Source organism: Moschus berezovskii, chromosome 1 (genome assembly GCF_049115385.1).
Source record: "Moschus berezovskii isolate FMDL1 chromosome 1, NW_MosBer_1.0, whole genome shotgun sequence".
Classification (NCBI taxonomy): domain Eukaryota; kingdom Metazoa; phylum Chordata; class Mammalia; order Artiodactyla; family Moschidae; genus Moschus; species Moschus berezovskii.
The window spans coordinates 67,562,376-67,586,912 of NC_142460.1; the positions used below are offsets into that span (position 1 = coordinate 67,562,376).

At 38.8% G+C, this 24,537-nt stretch overlaps 1 protein-coding gene across 1 annotated transcript in view; it reads left to right on the forward strand.

Annotated features, from left to right (window-relative positions):
- The window catches only part of ZPLD1 (zona pellucida like domain containing 1), a 47,258-nt gene extending 45,518 nt beyond the window's left edge, over positions 1–1,740 (forward strand). Inside the window, exons 10-11 of the mRNA XM_055417510.2 lie at positions 750–779; positions 1,565–1,740. Coding sequence (XP_055273485.1) covers positions 750–779; positions 1,565–1,740 — 206 coding nt within the window. The remainder of the gene's footprint in view (positions 1–749; positions 780–1,564) is intronic.
- Positions 1,741–24,537: the final 22,797 nt, after the last annotated feature.

A 24,537-nucleotide genomic window follows, 5' to 3' on the forward strand; every position in this document is an offset into this window, starting at 1 on the left:
AATACAGACAAACATATACACCCACATGTTTAAACACAAATATAAAATCCACTTGTTGCATAAGTTCAAGGGTTAATTGCTATATGATTAAAAATTGGGTAACAAAAACTGGGAGACCAAGTGAATGTGTTCACTGCATCTGTTATGTTTGTCAGGGAAAAGTGAAGAACAAACAGCTTCAGTCTCTTATTTAACAAATGCAAATAATTACAACTCAAGCTCAAGAGTCATGTTTTCCTTTCATTTAGTTATTAAGCATGAATTAATCTTCTTGGAACTTGATGTTTTTTGCAGAATATGATGGAAAAAATGGCATCACTTAAAATAGAGTGGCACTAAATAATGAATATTTCTCTATAAAAGAATAATAAATAGCAGGTTATATGGCTCTAAAAAATGTATTAATAGTAGCTGTTAACAATTACTGCCCCCACTAACCTGACTAGAGATATAATGATAAAGTGAAGTCAGCAGGAAAGAATTTAGCATAGTATGTTTTATGATTTTATTTGTACACCCAGAGCAGTGTCAGAATGTAGATATGGAGGAAAGGATAGATGAAGAAATCTTGGACACGTGGAACAGGAAATGAGAAAGCAGACAGTCTAGGAGACTTTCATTATTGCCTTTCCCAAGGAGCTTGTGGATGAAGGTGAGGGGACATATAGGTAAAAAGCAATTACAGGATTAGACATTGATAAATATTTGGAGACACAATATTGCTTTTGTTTCTCTTTTCTTCCCCTCAGATGAGACGCCAACCAACAATTCACAGCTTGGTAAGATAATTAACATATATTGAAAGTGAAAGTATAATTTTTAAAAATGTTAAGTATTTTTTGGTAATGAGTTGCAAAACTGTCATCAACTAAATATAATGAGCTCTGGTTTCACAAGTTTATTGCATTTTAAATAACAGTTCACTGAGAATTTCTGAACTCATATGCAATCTGTTGGTCAATTTTTATAGCATATTATAAATGAAATTTTTGGCTACTCAGGGGGTACCAGGACTCTAAATTGTACAGTCCTTTGGGCTTCCCTGGTAGCTCAGATCATAAAGAATCTGCCTGCGATGCAGGAGACCAGGTTCAATCCCTAGGTCAGGAAGAACCCCTGGAGAAGGGAACGGCTACCCAATCCATTATTCTTACTTGGAGAATTCCATGGACAGAGGAACCTGGCAGGCCTCCAGGCCATGGAGTCACAAAGAGTTGGACATGACTGAGTGACTCACACTTTTGGGTAATGAATCGAAGTCAAATAAATTGTAGCATAATCTCATGCTATTATTGTAGCATCCGTTCCGTTCCGTCGCTCAGTCGTGTCCGACTCTATGCGACCCCGTGGACTGTAGCCTACCAGGCTTCTCGACCCAGGGATCGAACCCGGGTCTCCTGCATTGGGGGCAGACGCTTTAACCTCTGAGCCACCAGGGAAGCCCAGTCTGATGCTATTATTCTACAAGATACTGCTGACAGAGGCTTTGCAGGCATGAATTGGGATAAGTTAAGATAAATCTGATGTTGGATCATTTCCCACTGAGTGTGTTTATTGCTTGCAGGTTCTCCGAATGAACCTCCTTTTCAGCTGAATGCTGTCACCAGTGCCCTGATATCAGGAATGGTCATTCTGGGAGTCATGAGCTTCTCCCTTCTTCTGTGCTCACTGGCCCTGTTACAGAGGAAGGCACCCACCAGTTTGGTGTTGAATGGTATACGAAACCCAGTCTTTGACTGACTGTCACAGGCCCCTGCTCTCGAGAAAGGGCTTCACTGACGCTACAGTGTGTGACTGCAGTTGAATGCCAGCCAGCATTTGATATTTGCAGGCTGGACAGATTTCAGTGTAGCTTGTTAGCATAACAATAGTGAGAGAATTTTGATAATATTACTTTTGTCACTCATGTTTGTGGTCAACCCTATTTGTACGGCACCTCTGGGTATACTGACAATGAGCAAACAACATTCAGGATTTAGATCTTACAAGATCTGTCATTATTTCATTTCATTTCCATTTGCTTTTGATTATTGGTTTTGGAGGGAAAAGGTGGCCATAGGAAAAAAAAAAATAACTTGTTGCATTTTACCCCCTAAGTATTAAAAATCATTGTGATGGCACTTAGATTTGCATATATAGTCCTGAAATGAAAGTTGTTTTCTGTTTTATTCAGATAACTGCAGTTTGGGGGTAGGTTTTAATTGGATTAGCCAATTTGGACACCTGAGATGTAATTTCTCATTCTGTGACCTCCTCTGTTTTTGGGTGATTTCCATGTCTGAAAACATACATTAAAAAAACAAAAATAAAAACTTGGGTAATGTATCCTAACCTGGAGGGAGCATCCATTTGTGCAGCAAACAGTAAAAGTAGTTGTTAGCCTCTAAAGGATACTAAGTGACACTTGATCATTATTCATCTGGTGGAAGAAACTGTGATTAGTTTTCTCCTGGTTCAAGCGAGAACATCAGCACATGTTCACTCTGCTCCCAGGTAAACCCCTCAGCTGCTTCTGCAGCTGTGCAACAACTGCAGATTATTCTTAATTCAGGAACCATCATGTGGGAAAACAAACAGTAATTGTGGGAGAGGACACTGTCCCCACACACAAGCATAATGTTCCTATGCGGGTTTTTAACAACCTAGGTTCCTTTCTTTCCCTAGAATAAAGAGGAAACAGGTTAAATGTGTTTTGCAGAACTTTGTTGGGGTGTCCATAGGGGAAAAAATGTTTCTTTTCTTACAAATTTCTCACGTAGAGAAAACATTTAGTCTGGAGGAGGCCTACTTTTTTCAGAAATAGTATTTTCCTCTAATAGTAACCTACAAGAAACATTTTATTTTTTATCAGTTTTGGAAAAAGTTTTAAAAAGCCAACTTTTAAACCTATATTCTTACAGAAAAAAATCAACCTTTCCTTTGTGTAATTTATTCATGCAGTGGAGTAAATAAAACAACTCAGTGATTAACACAAAAACCTAGCATGTGCAGCTACTAAAAGTTTTGTTTTTAACTGTAAAAACTGCTGTAGAGACTAGTTGCTATTTAATATTTGTGACCCATTATTCAGGACTCAATTTTACCAAGCAAGTTTGTGATGCAGGGCACTATGCAAGTTTAGATTTGTTTCAAATGAAGTGCCTATGCGCTGAAGTTAATAATTAAAGTGAAGTCGCTCAGTCGTGTCCGACTCTTTGCGACCCCATGGACAATAGACCGGAACCAGGCCTCATCTCTCCATGGGATTTTCTAAGCAAGATTACTGGAGTGGGTTGCCATTTCCATCTCCAGGGAATCTTCCTGACCCAGGCATCGAACCAAGGTTTTCCAAATTGTAGACAGATGCTTTACCATCTGAGCCACCAGGGAAGTCCAGTTATCAAATCAAAATACACTTTTTCTCCAATTTTCCTGAACAGTTCAGAAAAAAGTAGTTGTATAACGCTAAGTAGCTATAGAGTAATAACTGCCTCAACTTTCTCTTTCAAGGAATAGACACAATCAGAGGGAAATGGGATCTAGAAAGTCTCTGGATAATTTCTTCAATATAACAAAGTCTAAGACTTAAAAAGCCAATCTGCTCTTCCTCATGTTACTTCAAAATAACTTCAAAATGATTGAAGAAACCATTCTGAACTTTGTATTAGCAATTTATTTACTAATATAAAGGGAAAAATCTTACAAAAAAGCATGAACCATGCAATTTATATGACCCTCCATGTACATGGATAGCATTGGAATATTCTGGTAAATCTGTTTCAGATACTGTAAGTGACTTGCCATTGATCTAAGTATTAAATCCCATGAATAGGACATTATATCATTGAAACTGATTTGTCAGTTTGGTTTTGGTGCTTTGGGTTATCACTACCATTTCAGCTGTTAACCTTTTAAATTCTAGACACTGTTCTCTAAAACAGAATAATGGGCATATCAATTTGCAAGCAACTTAAATTACATATTATTTTTGCCACCTTTAATGTCATGAATGTGAGGTCCAAAGCTATAATGAGACAAACTAGTTTGCTTTAGATAGCTTTATTCTTATAAACCTGCAGTTATAGGTAGCATTTAGTTATATTGAATATTCCAGTTATTATAGTGTGAAAACCTTACAAAATATGTGCAAATATTCCTTCGGTTTTAATACCTCAAACTGTTTTTTGCACTTCAGGGGTAAGGTGTGATGACATGTAAAAGATGATTGTTTAATAAAATAATGGTAAATGAATATCTTTTAAAAAGTGACTTTTTTGTTGGGTATTTTTATTTTTTAAGATATATTTCTTATGTTGTTTATAAGTTAAAATAGAAATATGTTGTGTTCTACTCTCAACATTCTATTTCTACTTTTACAAACTTTAAGAAAGATTAAACTTGAAATAAGCTGCCTAATTCAACAGGGAAGGGCAGTAGCTCCAGGCAAGATGAAGCCTGCCCTCTCCACCCTGAGCTTCAGCAGCCCTGTGGTGGGAGCATATTCATGAGATCAGCCGAGGGTAAAGAAATACTTTACCTTGAGTTTGGGCTCTGATTAAAACTGAACCTATGATTTTTTTTGAAATTCTGAGGGGAAAGTAAAAACTGGAAAGACAGGAACTCAACTTCAGCCCAGAGTTGCATAGTCTCTCATGACAGTTCTGTCAGGGTCTGGCTGTCATTCCTTGTTTTGGAATATGACACAGAGCTGAGGAGAAATCCTTTTCCTTACTTAGGGAGAATCTAATCTTACAGAAGTGAGTCCTTCTCTGGGTCCTCAACTATTGGCAATTAACTTTGGGAGCAGCACAGACATCATGGTCCATGAAGGAGCATTATTCCCTCTGGAGAATGTAAGGCAGAGAATTTCTAGCAGTTAGAAAACAGCAGAAGAGAAGTATATGGGAGACATTTGTTTGCAAACACACATGAGGCATAGTCTGAAGGATTCTCAGAGCCCTTGGCAGGAGAGAGCCGTAACAGGATGGAGAGCCTTCTGTCAAGGCAATGGGGGCTATTAGGCTAGCACACATTTGCTTTCAGTTTATATTTATAAGGGAAATAGCAAGCTGACCATAGATCAATTGCTTTCGAAAATGAAGTTCCTCAATTATTTATGAGTGGGGAGACATTTAATACAAAACAATCCAAATCTGTAATTTAAAAAATATATATACTTGGGTAGTAAACAAAACAAATACCAGAATTAGCTGGTGTTTTAGGGTTCTCCAGAGGAAAAGAACTAATAGGATGTATGTATATAAAGAGATTTCTTTTAAGGAATTGGCTTTCTTTATTATGGAGGCTGACAAGTCCCAAGATTACAAAGGGCAAGATGGAGACCCAGGCGAGCTGATGATGTGTTTCCAGTCTGAAAGGCAGCAGGCTCAAGCCCCCAGGAGAGCTCTTGTTTCAGTTCTAAAGGAAGGACTAAACCAGTGTCCCAGTTAGAAAGGCAATCAGGCCTTCCTGGGCCTTTCAGGGAGGAATTTCTCCTAGTCTTGGGAGAGATAAACTTTTGTTCTATACTGATTTTCAACTGAATAAATGGGGTCCAACTCACATTAGGGAGGGCAGTCTGCTTTACTTGTGTATTCAAATATTAGGTCTCATCCAGAAACATCCGACAGACACACCCAGGGTAATGTTTGACCAAATGTCTGGGCAAGCTGTGGCCCAGTCAAATCGACAAAAAATGAGCCATCACAGCTGGTAAGGCTGCAAACACACCATCAATATGTGTCACACTACTAAAAGAGAACATGACCTAATTTTCTTTTTTTAGGGAGAACTAAGGAAATGAATAAATACAAATATCACACAATTTGATAATCTCTACTTGAAATTATTTTGAAATATTTAATGTCTTGAGATAGGGACTTGTGAGCAGAGGGTCCTCTTTCACCTTAGCTAAAGATACGGATCAAATAGAGAAAAAACAGGGCCATGAATTGGTGGGCAGTAGGCCTGGCGTGCTGTGACTCATGGGGATGCGGAGAGTCGGACATGACTAACCGACTGAACTGAACTGAACTGAACTGAATGTGCTTGAAAATTATGCTGAATTATCTCCCTCCTCTTATCAGGAGAAACAGAGCAGAAGAAGATCTGGCATCAAAGTACTGATTGGGTCTACATCCTGCAGGCGTGGTATTAAGGGTGCTGGTAGCGAAGGAGTGGATTGAGGGAAGTCATCAGCAGTGACAACAGGCCAGAAGCATTAAACAACATAAAATAGCAAAGCAGAGATAATAGGAGCAAATGAAACAAGGAAATTGCTGAAACCTGGGAAGAGAGGCAGCTTCTCAGAGGATATGAGTTCACTAAAAGTGAAAATATTAGTTGCTCAGTTGTGTCCCACTTTTTGGGACCCATAAACTGTAGTCGACCAGGCTCTTCTGTCCGTGGAATTCTCCAGGCAAGAATACTGGAGTAAGTAGCCATTCTTTTCTCCAGGGGATCTTCCTGACCCAGGGATTAAACCTGGATCTCCTGAATTGCAGGCAGATTCTTTACCATCTGATCCACTTGGGAAGCCCATGAGTTCACTGGTAGAAGACAAAAAAAAAAATCTCTGGAAATCGTTACCCACTTTCCACATGATAGTGACTTGTCTCCTCCAGAGGCTCAAAGGAAGTAGAAACTTGATCAATATAAATTATACTTTCATGTTTCTGAGAATACCTTGCCTGATAGCTTATAAAAAGCACTGCTGCTGCTGCTGCTGCTGCGTCACTTCAGTCGTGTCCGACTCTGTGTGACCCCATAGACGGCAGCCCATCAGGCTCCCCCGTCCCTGGGATTCTCCAGGCAAGAACACTGGAGTGGGTTGCCATTTCCTTCTCCAATGTGTGAAAGTGAAAAGGGAAAGTGAAGTCGCTCAGTCATGTCTGACTCGTAGCGACCGCATGGACTGCAGCCTACCAGGCTCCTCCATCCATGGGATTTTCTAGGCAAGAGTACTGGAGTGGCTTGCCATTGCCTTCTCCGATAAAAAGCACTAGTCTCTACAAATTTGAAAAACAGAGGAGAACTAAGATAGCCTTGATTAATACCACTTTTTGCTTAGATAGAAAAGAGAGAATTTGGTTTGGGTTCTAGACATAATATTTGGAAATATTTGTTCAATAAACTTCACTTAAAAAGTGCTTTGTATTCTTGGCAAAGTGAAATTGAGAACTCAGATTGTTTTCTACACAGTTCAAAGCGCCAGTTCCCTTTTGACCTGAGTATCTGGCTAATTTTGTTTTACTTAAATTGCCAACATAATTACCTCAATTTTCTCTTCCATTTTCCATGTTGAAAAGAGAAGTGACATCATTATATGGAAGTTTAGTCAAAGGCAACTGGGCCCTAAAGTTGAGGTTAGTTTTCATTAGGAGCTTAGCTGTTTTGGGCTTCCCTGATGGCTCAGATGATAAAGAATCCACCTGCAATGCAAGAGACTCAGGTTTGATCCCTGGGTTGGGAAGATCCCCTGGAGAAAAGAATGGCTACCCACTCCAGTGTTCTTACCTGGAGAATTCCATGGACAGAGGAGGTTGGCAGGCTACAGTCCATGGGATCACAAAGAGTCGGACACAACTGAGTGACTGAACTTGGCCCCAATAACTTTTTTAGCAATGCCCAAAGTGGAATCCACTACTAAATAATCCTGCTGGTTTGGCTAATCAGTTAACACTGGACGATGCTGGGAGAGTTTGGGTTTGACAGTTTCATGCAACTCTTATAAAGGTCCTGAAGCTATTTTCCCCTTAGTACTTAGTTTTCTAACTTTAGAAATTATTTACCACTTGGGGATTAGAACTGATTTTATTTTAAAAGCTATTGATTTGCTAATATATATTTTGTTGTTCATAAACTGAGATGGCAGAGAATAACGCAGAGTGGCCACTGAGAGAGAACTGAACAAATTTTATCTCTTAAATTCTCTAAAGGTAAGTCACAATTTGTTTTTGCATCACTCTCACTCTCAAAACGCAATATAGAACACTATTTCTCATTAAAAGATTTTTCAATATTTTAGTTTTGATACTGCCTTCTTTCTAGTTTTCAACAGATCCATAATGAGAATTTCTCTTATTTCACACTCCATAATCCCTGGTCCGTAGCCCTATGGTCCAAAATGGAAAAAAGGTCCAAAAATAGATAAAAGGCATACACACACCATAAATATTTTAAATAAATTTCATGAAAGCTACCACAGGACAGTTTCATTATTTCATTGGTTGGAATTTAGTCACATGGTCACACTACTAACACGGGTGTCCCAGAAATGTACTGTGGGTGTTCATGTGCCCAGCTATCAACAGAGGATCTGACTTAAACCTATGTTGCTAAAATAGTGTCATTATTTACTCACAGCTTTAAAACATTAAATATATTGATGTATGTACAAAGACTTTTATCACCATTATTTTTAATAAAATATTAGATGCCACAAACATTTCTAAATACAGAATTCTTAGATGTATTATGGTACTTTGCTGTGATTTAATGATATATAAGCACTAAAATCAGTTATAAAAATCCTTTGTGTGCTCAGTCACTCAGTTGTGTCTGACTTTTTGTGACCCCATGGACTGTGAAGCCCACGAGGCTCCTCTGTCCATGGGATTTTCCAGGCAAACATACTGGAGTGGGTTGCCATTTCCTTCTCCAGGAAGAAAATCTTTACCCAAATAGAAAATGCATATATGATAGAACATGAAAAGTAGCAGAATAGAGTAGAAGGGGAAGAAGTGGAAGAAGTGACAGACTTTGTTTTCTTGGGCTCCAAAATCCCCGCTGATGGTGACTGCGGCCATGAAATTAAAAGATGATTGCTCTTTGGAAGGAAAGCTATGACCAACCTAAACAGTGTATTAAAAAGCAGAGACATTACTTTGTCAACAAAGGCCTGTATAGTCAAAGTTCTAGTTTAAACAGTAGTCATGTATGGATGTGAGAGTGGACCATAAAGAAAGCTGAGCACCAAAGAATTGATGCTTTCAAATTGTGGTGCTGGAGAAGACTCTTGAGAGTCCCATGGACAGCAAGGAGATCAAACCAGTCAATCTTAAAGGAAATAAACCCTAAATATTCACTGGAAGGATTGATGCTGAAGCTGGAGCTCCAGTACTTCAGCCCCGTGATACAAAGATCTGACTCATTGGAAAAGACTCTGATGCTGGGAAAGATTGAAGGCAAAAGAAGACGGCAGCAGAGGATGAGATGGTAAGAAAACATTTCCAACTCAATGGACATGAATCTGAGCAAACTCTGGGAGACAGTGAAAGACAGGGACACCTTATGTGCTGTAGTCATGGGGACACAGTGACTGAACAATAGCAACATATATAAAATGAGCTCACGCAGAAAAAAGACAGGAAGGAAACTGATAGAAAGGTTAACTATGTCAGTTCGGGAAAGTAATTGGTTTTGATATTAGCCTTCCTATACTACTACTGTCTAACATGTTTTCTTTTTTCTGTTTTTTTTTTTTTTTTTTTTTTGAGAAAGTATCCAGATAATTTAAACTACCAGAAGGTAGTTTCAGTTGTCTGGTAATTTGGAAGCTGAAGAAAGTGTTTTGCCTATATTATTGAGATCATTGTATCAGTTCTTGACTTTATTTCATCTACTGAAAAAAAAATTCTTTGTATGTAATCTAATGAACATGTAGGAAGAAAACAAAAATCCAAACCTTTCTGAGAGACAATGGAAATGCAACTACTCTATTTATTCTAAAACGGTTCTAACATTTTACTCAACGTGCAAATGGTCTGCAAAGTACTTAAGATTATAGAGTGGAAGACACTAAGCAAATTTGGGGAACTCAGGATTCTATTGACAGCAATAAATGAGCTGTCTGACTTGTTTTTCATTTGTGCATTTGTTTTTCCTGTATCACTAGTATTCATTATGGTCACATAGGCAGACTCACAGTGAAACTGAGTTTATGCTCTGGGAAATGCTGGAAAGCACCATCTTCATTATGTCAACAATGAAAATTATGTTTGTCCATGTTCTCTGGAGCTGGTGGCTGAAATGTCTGAAAACAACATCCAGGCATTTTCCCTGTCACTCTGGGGGAAAAAATATACCTACCAACATTATTATTATTATTAGTTTTACTAATAATCTGTTTCCCCTTTGCCCTCTAGGACTGAGAAAAACTGCATGTAATGAATGCTATTTTTACATAAAGGCAATTTCCAGAATAAGTATAATGCCACACAGCCTGTCGATTCTTGAGAGAAATGGCTTATGAAACACTATCCCCTTTAGCTGAACACTACTCATATTTTGTAATGAACAAATAACCATTTTCTGTGCATTTTTGCCTTACCCTGTCACCTCATCAGAACCCTGAAAACTGCTTTGTTGTTGTTGTTCAGTCACTAAGTGGTGTGCCACTCTTTGGGACCTCCTGGACTGCATCATGCTAGGCTTCCCTGTCCTTCACTATCTCTGAGTTTGCTCAAACTCATGTCCATTAAGTCAGTGATACTATCCAACCATCTCATCCTCTGTCACCATCTTCTCCTTTTGAGTTCAGTCTTTCCCAGCATCAGAGTCTTTTCCAATGAGTCAGTTCTTCCCATCAAGAGGCCAAAGCACTGGAACTTCAGCTTCAGCATCAATCCTTCCAGTGAATACTCAGGGTTGATTTCCTTTAAGATTGACTGGTTTGATCGCCTTGCAGTTCAAGGCACTGTCAAGAGTCTTCCCAGCACAACAGCTTGAAAGCATCAATTCTTTGGTGCTCAGCCTTCTTTATGTTCCAACTCTCACATCCATACATGACTACTGGAAAAACTAGAACTTTGACTAAACAGGCCCTTGTTGGCAAAGTAATGTCTCTGCTTTCTAATACACTGTCTAGGTTTGTCATAACTTTCCTTCCAAGGAGCAAGAATCTTTTAATTTTGTGCCTGCAGTCACCATCCGCAGTGATTTTGGAGCTCAAGAAAATAAAATCTGTCACTGTTTCCACTTTTTCCCCATCTATTGACATAAAATGATGGGACTGGATGCCATGATCTTAGTTTTTTGAAAGTTGAGTTTTAATCCAGCTTTTTCACTCTCCTCTCTCACCCTCATCAAGATGCCCTTTAGTTCCTCTTCACTTTTTGACAGAAAAGTGGTATCATCAGCATATCTGCAGTTATGGATGTTTCTCCTGGCAATCTTGATTCCAGCTTGAGTTTCATCTAGCCAGCATTTAACATGTTGTACTCTGCACAAATAAGGAGGGTAATAATATACAATCTTGATGTAGTCCTTTCCCAATTTTGAATCAGTCCATTATTCCATGTCCGAGTCTAACTGTTGCCTCTTGACCTGCATACAGATTTCTCAGGAGACATGTAAGGTGATCTGGTATCCTCATTTCTTGAAGAATTTTCCAGTTTGTTTTGACCCACGCAGTCAAAGGCTTTAGTGTAGTCAATGACATAGAAGAAGTGTGTGTGTGTGTGTGTGTGTGTGTTTTAATTCCCTTGCTTTTTCTATGTATGATCCAAGGGATGTTGGCAATTTAATCTCTGGTTCCTCTGCCTTTTCTATATCTAGCTTACACATCTGGAAGTTCTTGGTTCACAGACTGCTGAAGCCTAACTTGAAGAATTTTGAGCATTACCTTGCTAGTATGTGAAATGCAATTGGACAGTAGTTTGAAGATTCTTTGGTGTTGCCTTTCTTTGGGATTTGAATGAAAACTGACATTTTCCAGTCCCGTGGATACAGCTGATTTTCCAAATTTGCTGGCATAATAGATGTAGCACTTTAACAGCATCATCTTTTAGGTTAGAAATAGCTCAGCTGGGCTTTCTTCACCTTTTAGTAACTTTGTTCCTAGTAATGCTTCCCAACTGCTCACTTGACTTCATACTACAGGATGTCTGGCTCTAGGGGAGTGACTACACCATCCTGGTTATCCAGGTTTTCAAGATCTTTTTTGCATAGTTCTTCTGTATATTGCCTCCTCTTCTTAATCTCTTCTCCCTCTGTTAGGTCCTTTTGTTAGTTACCCCTTCTGTCCTATATTGTGCCCATCTTTGTTTATATTCCCTCCATACGCTACTCAGTATCCTTTGTATAGGGTGGCCAGGACTCCATTATAAAAACAGCGGTAAGGTCTGAATTCCTGCACCTTTCAGGGAAAAAGCTGTAGCAGCTTTCCTGCACTAACTCATGAACTCTTTCAGTTAAAATTTTTAAAAGAGAGCTCTTTTCTTAAAATGTCAGCCAGTGATAGTATCTTTATATATACCCAGAGGGTTTGAAATAATGCCTTGAATACTACATGGTTTTTCCTACATTGGTAACTGCAGAGTTCGAAGGATCACATATTGCCTCAGCAAAAAATCATCGTTTTCTTTCTTGGAATGGGATTCAGAGAACTTTGGAGACCCAGGGGCGCGGGGCGGGGCGAGGCCAAGCCGCTGGGCAAAGGGCATGCTGGGGGCCTGCTCAGGAGAGCTGCTGGGGAGAGGATAGAGCGCAGCTGCTCGGTGCATCAAGTGGGGCAGGCAGCCGACTTGAGGGACATGTTCTTTGTCGAACGGCGTTACAAGACTGCCATCTTTACAGACGCCAAGGAATTAGACGTCATACAGAAGTTGCAGCGCATCTTGAAGGGCATCCTCTAAACGCTGCCAGATGAGCTGCGTCAGTTTCTGGATGCCTGTGAGTGTGGCTCTCAGGCTGGCCTCTGTGGGACTAGCCTTCCAGGCAGATGGAACATTTGAGGCTCTGTGCATGGAGCCCTTCTCCAGCTCACCTGAGCTGCGGATGTGATCACTCAGGAAGCAGTGCCAAGGCACAAACAAGCTGTGCAGTGAGAGACCCTTCCCTCACCACTCCTTCCACCTACCAACATCCATGTTTCGCGCCCCGCCCTCAACCCCCGTGTTCATAAAAGAAATTTGGGTGTGACAAAAAAAAAAGGAAAGATTATTCTCTTAATCCCATCAGAAGAAAGAAAAAAGTGTATCTTTTGCTCTTCAGTTTAAATGACTTGCCCCAATATCTGAACTCTATGCTAACTCTAAATGGAAGGCGAGAAGCGAAGAATAATGTGCTGTTTTAAATATAGATAGAAGATAAGATGTTGAGGCTAAATTTTAAAACCACACCGAGATATATTAATTCCCCTCTCACATTTAAATAATGCTCACATTAAATAATTGTTCCAAAGGAACTGTCAAATGAAACAGTCAGTTATAGCTTTTCCTAGCTGAGCTCTGACAACCATAAAAGTCTAAGGCTTACGGTGAAGCTATGAAAATAATTTTTTAAAAAAACTCATTTGCAAAACATGAGCAAAACCTTATTTCTATCTGATATTGGCAGAAAAATGAGCACGTTCTATAATATTGATTAGGTGAAGCTTTCTAGATTATATTGATTATGCAGGGCTAGCTCAAGGAATCTAAACCATGTACGAAAAAAAACTGAGTTTTGAGAACCTATGCATAAATTGCAAAGACACAGGCATTATTGTTTTTAACTTTTATCTTAGATATCATCTTTATCTGTGCTTTCTATTCTCAGGGAAAATGTAGAATTGACTATGAAATGCAGAAGCTCTGCAAATCAGTACTTAGAGCTTCCTGAGGGCCTTACTTGAAGTCAAGAGATTGAGCACCTTGCTTGTAAAACAGGTTGCTCATTCCTGAGAGCTCATATCACATCATGGCCAACATTGGTCTGGAATAAAGAGAAATAAACTGGCAACTTACAATAACCCTAGAATGCTAGTCCTGGATGTATGATCCCCTGACCCTTACTTGTCAGAAATGGAATTTCTCAGAATCCAGTCCAGATCTATTCAGTCAGAAACTCCGGAGGTGGAACCCTGTATTTTCTGTTTAGCAAACTGTCTAGTTGATTTTGCTGCTTTCTAAAGTTTGAGAGCCACTGCTTGGAAATAAGCTTGAAGGCAATTCCAGAAAGCTGAGAAGAGATGACCGTGGATATATGGCATCATCTGTATAGCCCCAAACAGAAAGAAGGAGCCATACTACCTAGTGTGTGGGGTTCTTAACAAGTCTATTAAGAAATCCTCTATTATGTATAGCATTTTGACTCAAATGTTTACAGTTATCCATCTTTTATGATTACCAGGGCTGATTCAGATCTGGCTGGGCAGGTGCATGCCTTCTCCCTCACTTCTCCTTGCTTATTATCTATGCTTAGTATTTTATATGCTTAGTGAAAGGGGATGAACATTCCAGACTGAGAAGGATTGTTCTTTGGTCAAAAACGTCCACATCCCTGAATTCCTCTGTACCATATTCCTTAAGGACAGAGAATGCTTCAGAATATGGAAAGTTTTTATTGTCTAGATTGTGTCAGTTTGGTCTCTAGAAATATTCTATAGTAGAAGAAAATAGGCAGACCTGATTTGAATCAGTTGTAACTTGTTAGCTATATGACCTTGAGGAAGTCATTTAGCTTCTTTGAACTTCAGATTCTTTATCTAGGAAAGTGAAGATTCTTATACCAACTTTTTGGGTTAATTTGAGGACTAGGATAATCTGAAATGAAAGTCATTCAGTCGTGTTCAACTCTTTGGGACTCCATGGTCTGTAGCCTGTCAGGCTCCTCCTTCCATGGAATTCTCCAGGCAAGAATACTGGAGTGGGTTGCTATTTCCTTATCCAGGGGAATCTTCCCCACCCAGGGATTGAACCCTGGTCTCCTGCATTGTAGGTAGACTCTTTATTATCTGAGCCACCAAGGAAAGGCCTGCCACTTGGAAGATTTTAGACCCTCCACTTAACTTGATTTCCCCTTCCTTTTGCATCTTTGTTGGCTATTATTGTGATTTCTGACTTAATTTTGTTTCTAATAGGGTGGTGGGAAGTTAAGAGCATTGGCTGTGGGTCAGCATACCTGGGTTTGAATCCCAGTTCTGGAACATATTTGTGTTTTCCTCGTGTGTACAGTGTGAAAAATAATACTGTTTGCCTTCACAAGGGAAGGGAATAAATGAATATAAGGTGCTTTTCAAATGACTGACAGGTGGTAAGCATGCCATTAATATTAGCTATTCCTTTTAACCTCATTCCTCGGCCTGTTGTGATTTCACTTTTATTCATTATTATGCTTGTACCCTGAAAATAGTACTTTAGTGGAAAGAAATCATCTATTCACTCATTCATTAAGCAATTAATTTTGAAGATCTACTGTGTGAAAGGACTGCAATAGCAATAGATTGCTGCCTCATTCGGTCTGTTCAAAATCTGTTTTTAAAGAGAGATTTGAATTTAACACTTACTTCTCCAGGTCTCCAGCTTAGTTTTCTAATCTGTAAAACATGGATACTAATAATTCTTTTTGTATCCATGTTAGAGTATTGTAAATAAAATAAGATAGTAAATGAGATTCAAAAAACTGAAATGAGAAGCTTCAAGACCTTACGTATATAATCAAATCATAAGTTCAGTTCAGTTCAGTTCAGTCGCTCAGTCATGTCCGACTCTCTGCGACGGCATGAAATCAGCACGCCAGGCCTCCCTGTCCATCACCAACTCCCGGAGTTCACTCAAACTCATGTCCATCAAGTTGGTGATGCCATCCAGCCATCTCATTCTCTGTCGTCTGTCGTCCCGTCTCCTCCCACCCCCAATCCCTCCTAGCGTCAGAGTCTTTTCCAGTGAGTCAACTCGTCGTATGAGGTGGCCAAAGTATTGGAGTTTCAGCTTCAGCAGCAGTCCTTCCAATGAACACCCAGGATTGATCTCCTTTAGAATGGACTGGTTGGATCTCCTTGCAGTCCAAGGGACTCTCAAGAGTCTTCTCCAGCACCACAGTTCAAAAGCATCGATTGTTCGACGATCAGCTTTCTTCACAGTCCAACTCTCACATCCATACATGACCACTGGAAAAACCATAGCCTTGACTAGACGGACCTTGGTTGGCAAAGTAATGTCTCTGCTTTTTAATATACTGTCAAGGTTGGTCATAACTTTCCTTCCAAGGAGTAAGCGTCTTTTAATTTCCTGGCTGCAGTCAGCATCTGCAGTGATTTTGGAGCCCAAAAAAACAAAGTCTGACACTGTTTCCACTGTTTCCCCATCTATTTCCCATGAAATGATGGGACCAGATGCCATGATCTTTGTTTTCTGAATGTTGAGCTTCAAGCAAACTTTGCACTCTCCTCTTTCACTTTCATCAAGAGGCTTTTGAGTTCCCCTTCACTTTCTGCCATAAGGATGGTGTCATCCGCATATCTGAGGTTATTGATATTTCTCCCAGCAATCTTGATTCCAGCTTGTGCTTCTTCCAGCCCAGCATTCTTCATGATGTACTCTGCATATAAGTTAAATAAGCAGGGTGACAATATACAGCCTTGACGCACTCCTTTTCCTATTTGGAACCAGTCTGTTCCATGACCAGTTCTAACTGTTGCTTCCTGACCTGCATACAGGTTTCTCAAGAGGCAGGTCAGGTGGTCTGGTATTCCCATCTCTTTCAGAATGTTCCACAGTTTGTTGTGATCCACACAGTCAAAGGCTTTGGCATAGTCAATGAAGCAGAAATAGATGTTTTTCTGGAACTCTCTTGCTTTCTCCATGATCCAGCGGATGTTGGCTATTTGATCTCTGGTGCCTCTGCGTTTTCTAAAACCTGCTTGAACATCTGGAAGTTCATGGTTCACATATTGCTGAAGCCTGGCTTGGAGAATTTTGAACATGACTTTACTAGCGTGTGAGATGAGTGCAATTGTGTGGTAGTTTGTGCATTCTTTGGTATTGCCTTTCTTTGGGATTGGAATGAAGACTGACCTTTTCCAGTCCTGTGTCCACTGCTGAGTTTTCAAAATTTACTGGCATATTTAGTGCAGCACTTTCACAGCATCATCTTTCAGGATTTGAAATAGCTCAATTGGAATTCCATCACCTCCACTAGTTTTGTTCGTAGTGGTGCTTTCTAAGGCCCACTTGACTTCACATTCCAAGATGTCTGGCTCCAGGTGAGTGATCACACTATCGTGATTATCTTCATCATGAAGATCTTTTTTGTATAGTTCTTCTGTGTCTTCTTGCCACCTCTTCTTAATATCTTCTGCTTCTGTTAGGTCCATACCATTTCTGTCCTTTATCGAGCCCATCTTTGCATGAATAAACACCACGCCAAATAGCATAGCATCAGGGTAGAGGAATAGAACTACTGCTCCCCCTTTCCAAACACATCCCCCAGCTTCCTACTTGTATTTTCTTTAACAACCTTCATGCTCTTAGTAGGATGAGATGAGTGAGAACAAACTACTTCAGTGTGAAATGAAGCAGAAAGGCCAAATTCACAAGATTTTTGTCTTTTTCAAAAAAGTAAAGCTCGAGACACTACGTTAAATGTGTTGTATATTACCAAGGTTATTTGTTGGAAAGAAAGTTTATCTGCCACCCAGAAATTAATGTCTAACCTAGATAGTGTATTAAAAAACAGAAACATTACTTTGCCAACAAAGGTCTGTCTAGTCAAGGCTATGGTTTTTCCAGTGGTCATATATGGATGTGAGAGTTGGACTGTGAAGAAAGCTGATCGCCGAACAATTGATGCTTTTGAACTGTGGTGCTGGAGAAGACTCTTGAGAGTCCCTTGGACTGCAAGGAGATCCAACCAGTCCATTCTAAAGGAGATCAATCCTGGGTGTTCATTGGAAGGACTAATGCTAAAGCTGAAACTCCAATACTTTAGCCACCTCATGCGACAAGTTGACTCACTGGAAAAGACTCTGATGCTGGGAAGGATTGGGGGCAGAAGGAGAAGGGGACAACAGAGAATGAGATGGCTGGGTGGCATCACCAACTTGATGGACATGAGTTTGAGTGAACTCCGGGAGTTGGTGATGGACAGGGAGGCCTGGCGTGCTGCGATTCATGGGGTTCAAAGAGTCAGACACGACTGAGCGACTTAACTGAACTGAACTGAACTGAAGATAACACTCTGAAAACGAGGGCTGGATTCTTGAGCCCTTAATGACATCCGAGTGTTGGGGGAAGTGTGGCTCCTTGCCTGCTCCAGGCTGCTGAACTTCAGGTTACTACAGACCCACTTTAGAGCCAAGAAACCTGGCAGTGATGAGGGCCCTTTCTCCCTCATGCTGTGATGACAGGGTCTTAAGTTTGACTTGCTGCTTTTCAGACTCACCGCTGCTGAATCTTTGGGAACTCCCTGGACATCTGTGTGTCCATCAGGGCACACTCTTTCCTGTTATTTGTCACCTTTCATGACTGGATTCTAATTACTGACTTGTTCTGTATTTTCCTGACAGCCTGCATAGCTCTTTTCTCTGCCTCTGCTCCTATCAGTTGCTACCAGGTCCTGTCCTGCTGTTAACTAGAATCATGAGCTGCATTGTTCCTGACCAAAGGTGTCACTAGGATTAGAAGATTGCCCTCTGGGGACTCTTCTTTCACTTCTCCCCCATGGAATTCTACACCAGCCCAGATTATGTCTAACTCTGACCATGATTTGATTTTTAATTTTAGATGGTTGGCCTGCAGGGGAGTCACTGCATGTGGGTTCTTAACCATGTGCATTTTCGGCTTATTTCTTTTACGTTGTCGTCTGCTGAGCAGTTTCAGAATCTTACAGCCTGGAACATGTGGGTCAAGGCAGGGAATCTATTGAGGAGAAAGGGTCATTTCAAACTTTCCTAAACAGCAATTTAAGAGACCCAGGCCATTCAAATCATAAAATTTTTAAGAAGGCAAGCAAAAATATTGTTAATTAAATGTTTAATCTTAATTATAGCTAGCATATTTTAAGTAGTTTTAATTTATAGCACAATTTTATTTATGTGTGGCATATAGCCTTTATAGTGTAGAGTGCCCTCTTGTATATTCAATGCATATAGGAATGCTCATTTTATTGGGCTCTGAACATAATTTTAGTATTAAACAAATGGAAAAATTTTATGCTTGTTTTTATGACATTATTGGCCTAAGCTCAGTTCAGTTCGGTTAAGTTCAGTCGTTCAGTCGTGTCCAATTCTTTGTGACCCCATGAATCACAGCACGCCAGGCCTCCCTGTCCATCACCAACTCCCGGAGTTCACTCAAACTCATGTCCATCGAGTCGGTGATGCCCTCCAGCCATCTCATTCTCGGTCGTACCCTTCTCCACCCGCCCCCAATCCTTCCCAGCATCAGAGTCTTTTCCAGTGAGTCAACTCATTGCATGAGGTGGCCAAAGTATTGGAGTTTCAGCTTCAGCATCAGTCCTTCCAATGAACACCCAGGATTGATCTCCTTCAGAATGGACTGGTTGGATCTCCTTGCAGTCCAAGGGACTCTCAAGAGCTAGCCTTACTTTTATGCCTGTCTCTTGACAAAACACAGCTCCCAATTTCAACATTGTTTCCATGGGAAAATACATAAATACACTGTCTTTCATGAACATTTTCTTGTTTATAATTTCAATAAACCTAAAGGACAGAGACCTAGGTTTTCTTCTTTCTGTTAGAACTTATTTCCTCCTTATTTTTCCCTTTTGGATAATGATTTCCTTTCAGATTATGTGGTCATGCCATGTGGTTGTTGAACCTTTTACTTTGAATAAAGAATTCATTTCCTGAGTTACTAAATTCTTAGGAAACTAACGTTCTTAAAAATGCATGTAAGTATGGGGGGTTGTTGTACATATAAATGTATTACACCAATAAAAGAATCTTTAATTAGAAAGCAATTTCATTTTAAAAGAAAGCTATTGAAATAGAAAATAAAAGTTGATTTAAACCATATCTGTCTTTTATTGTTGACACTTTACCTGTTCTTCTCTCAGTATTTTTTGTTCACTGTCTGGTCCAGAGATCTAGATTTTAGTTGGCCAGTGAGGCTGAAAACCCTCTCCCTGGTCATCTGGAACAAGATGGAATCTGACAGATGCAGCTGCAGTGCATAATATCCTCAAAAACACTGAACATCTGGTGGTTGATAACAGAGTAAGTTGTACCCAGGGTCTTAGGTAACATACGAAGCAGTAACAATTAGTGATATACCAGAAAGAATATTGAACAAGAAGTTGGAAGACTGACATTCACTATGGCACCTCGTAATTTCTCTAAAATTCCATTCCATCCCTTATTGTTGTGCTTTATTAATTTCCTGCTGGAAATGCAATCGGCATTTCTTCTACTTCATGTGTCAAACTATTTTAATACATCAACATTTTAACAAAAGTGGTATAATTACATGTAGAAAAATACGCGTTGCAACCTTAAGTTGTCTGTCCTTGGAGAGAGGGTAACTGTTAAGCCTAACTATGAAGAAAAAAAAAAAAAAGCCTAACTAAGACTTAGGTTAAGCCAGCAATAAATATAACTTGATATTTTAAAACTCCCACCTTCAGACTTTATATAAAAAACTATACATGCTAGAATAATAAGATTTTATAAACAGGAAACATCTAATCATCTTTTTTTGTACTTAGAACCTTTTAATTTTATGTCGATTGTCATTATATATTGTAAGAGGCAAATCCTCAAAACTATCTTTTTATATGAATGAAAAGTCATATGTATTGAGAGACTATTTCATCTCATCCATGTGCTATTCATTTCAATCCAGAGTTAGCAAATATTTCATATGCACACAGTAAAATCTCTTATAGTCTAATTTTAAGGTTGTCAGGTATTCTGATTTCAGTCTGACTTGACCAATTAAAATTGCAATTTAAATGGTTAGATTCTACCATTAGATTTTTAATTACCTCCAATTCTATCAGAGTACTTCCAATCCTTTGTAGCAGATTCATTTCCTGCTTTACCAAAAAGACAATACTCTAAATAGCCTTTTTCCCCTGCTAGTGATTTCTTTCTCTGCAAAGAAAGAGTTTTAACACATACTATTGTTTATTTCCTCTCTTACTCCAGGACAAATTTATGTATAAAATAAGTAACACACCATACAAAGGAAAGATAAGATGAGAAACATGATAATATTTACCTTGTGAAAAAAATACTCATAATTTCTTTAATATATGTGACTGAATGTGTTTGTCATTTTAACTAGGAACTGTAAATGTTCATAATAGTATGACTCTCCATTGTTAAGCCCTCCTTTGCCTAGGTCATTTCAAAAACAACCTTACTCTAGAGAAGTAATTAAATGAAATACATAGAAAAAAAGAAATCTTCACTTAGTGGCCTCTGGTTTCAAATACAACATAGAATAAAATAATAGAGAATCCATCTGAAGTGTATACATGTACACATATATAAAAATATACTGTAAAAGATGTAGCAATAGAAAGTTTCATTCTTTTTTTTTTTGATGCTATCACCAGGCATTTCTGGGCAAGTCGTTAATTGCTTCATGCCATCGAGGAATGTTTAGTGGACTGAAGCAATAAACTTTTAAGTGGCTTCACTGGCTGGAAAGATTTGTTAGGTTCCAGAAGAAACCCATGATAGTTTATACAGGAGTGCTAAAAGTCAGGCATGCTGGAAATGATTTTGTGACTGCATATAATAACTTTGAGAATATGAATGTTATTATATGTGAATAGGTGATTAAAGGAAAATGGTTTTCTTTCCTTGATGCTTGAGGATTTTTGATGTAACCAATGTCCAAAAGTGAAGGTGACTCTATTATAATGCTACAGCATCTTGGCAGAAAAGCATCCCATTATTTGTAAACCCTTTTAATCAAAATCTAGTATGACAAGAGATTGCCAATTTCTCTAAACGGGATCTGTTGCCATTATAATCAATTCTGACAAGCTCCTGGCTCATTTTTAAAAGGATGTACTGTTTATCCTTGAATCAAATAATAACCTAAAAAAAGCCAAATTAAATTTTTTATAAGATCTGCATATCTTACATAGGAAATTCATATATAAACAAAGAGTTTGCTTCTGTGCCTGTCACTGACTGGTTTTATGAAAGGTACTACAAGCTAAAGTGGTTGACAGCTTTGGATTCAGGCAAATCTTAGGTCTGCCACTTGCCAGGTATGTGATCTTACACAAACTTCTTAATATCCCCTAAACCTCAGTTTCGTCATCTGTGAAATGAGGTGACCACATGTAGTTGTTAGGATTCAATGAGACTGTCTAATACAAATTTTGAACATAGGACCTAAGACTTAGTGTGTCTTAAACCCGTTCCTAGTGAAGGTGGTGAATAGCTTTCAACTCAAACTGAAGTTCTGTGATAGTTTTCTCTTTGTCCACATTCAAGCAGTAGTCAGACCCTTTAATTCAGCTTCTACAATAACTCATGCGTGCATGAGTGCACACTGAGTCACTCAGTCATGTCTGACTTTTTGTAACCCATTAACTGTAGGCTGCAGGCTCCTCTGTCCATGGGATTATCCAGGCAAGAATAATGGAGTGGATTGCCATTTCCCACTCCAGGGGATCTTCCCAACCCAGGGATCAAACCCACATCTCCTGTATCTCCTGCATTGGCAGGTGAATTTTTTACTACTGATTCACCAAGGAAGCTCACAATATCTTATATCTATGCTTTATTTTTAGTCCTAGCTTTCTGCTCTGTATTAGCCTGTATTCAAATGAGAATGTGTGCAAGAGAACTTTATAAATTCTAATACACTAGAGAATTATTGGCTATTTCTTTATGTAAAGTAAAAAAAAAAAAAAAGAATTCTACCTACCAAGAAAGATAAAATAAATTGTGGAAAAAAAAATTATTGGCTATTTCTAATATTTTATTGCAAATTCCAAGAAATATAGTAATTTATTAACTGGTATATCTGCCACTAGTCACTTCACATTCTAATCCATTCTTAGCAATGCTACCATAGGCATGTTTTGTAGCATTTCTGTTTAGATCACTACCTTCCTCAAATACTTTATATCTCCCCTAGGCAAGATAGGGGAGATTGACAACAATCTACTAAAGTGGGTCATTGCCTCTCTTTTTAACCTTATCTTCCAGCATTTCCCCTTAAATACCACTAACAGTCTTCTCTTCATCACTTCAAAAGATGTCTTCCTCTGAATTTGTTCTAACATTGCCTTATATGAATGGTTAACTGATTAAGTAGTTTTAATATTTAAAGATTTATATTTATTGAGGTATAATTGAGATATAACATTATATTCATTGATGAATACTTAGGATATTTCCATATTTTGGCTATTGTAAATAATGTTTCAGTGAACATGGAGGTATATATATCTTTGATAAATACCGAGAAGTGGAATAGCTGGATCATATGGTAATTACATTTAAAATTTTTAAAGGAACTTCCTTGCTATTTTCCATAGTGGCTGCACCAATATACATTCCTTTATATACATAGTAGTTGATTCTTTAATTGGATAAATATCTATTGAAAACAATTTTGTATGCTTTCTCTCTGTACTGAATGGTCTATTACTCTCCTGACTGCTTAAATTCCTATCCTCCAAAGCTCTACTTAATTTTTTTTTTTAATTTAACTTCCTTGCATCTCTCATGTGGGAATCAACCTCTTCTTTACCTGTTCTCCATTTTCTAGACTCTATTTATAGTCACGCTTTCATCTTAATTTGCCATCTATGACTTAGTCTGAGAAGTCTGGAGGACAAGGACTGGGCTGTTACTTTCCCTCAAGCCTCCGCAGTGCCTTGTGTTAACATCTATCACCAGGAAGGTGCTAAGTTAGGAGAAAAAGCATTGTCTTTTTCTCTGTGGCTGTATTTGCTCATAGTAACCCACAGCAAAGGAATAGAGGAACAAGAGATGGAGCATCAGGCAAACTGAAGAACAAAATCCCCCAATAACCCCCGGAGGAGATAGAGATTGGCTTTGATGCTCCCTTCTCTTTTCCCATTTATTCCTGTTCGTCTGTACATTATTTTGATATTTATTTTAACCAGAATTTGCCAGGATGAAAATAGTAGGCAAAGGTCACAGATGAATGATGGGGAGAACAAAGTTTCTTCCCAAACTAAAGTTCCACTGTGGACTGAATCTTTGTAATGAAGTGTCTTATTGAGACTTATGGCACGTCCTCACTGTCATACAGCAACAACAAAAAACACATCTATAACTATTTTTTTTTTCCCATTTGATGATGACCTGTATTAGCCTGATGGGGTCAGTTTGGTATTCAGAGTAAGGTGAAAATTCACAGAACAACATCACATTTTCTCAATCTCCATTGTCCTCGTTTTGTGCTCCTACCTCTACCCCAGTATTTTGTGGTTTCTCTTTAGCTCCAAATTGCTGTGTGTGTGTGAGATGTAGAATATTGAAAGATTCAATTAGAAAATACTTTACTGGCCTTCCACACCACCAATGTGCAGGATTATCAGTGTTTACCACAAGTACCAATCAGGCAACATTGACAGGATTGCTTCAGTCTTCTCAAATCTTCTTTCATCCTTCATGTAAATCACTGTGAACTCTGCAGAAGATGTAATGGGAAGGGTCATTTGGGAATCACAATATTGATAGCTCTGGGTAAGATACTGTTATAAATTTTTGTTGTACCTTTCACAGAGTAATTAACTGGATAAAAAGCGTTGTGCCTTTAAGAATTTTAAAATCTAGATAAGCTATTCATCTTTCTAAATAAATGAATGAAATTGGTCATCAACTACAGTTGTATC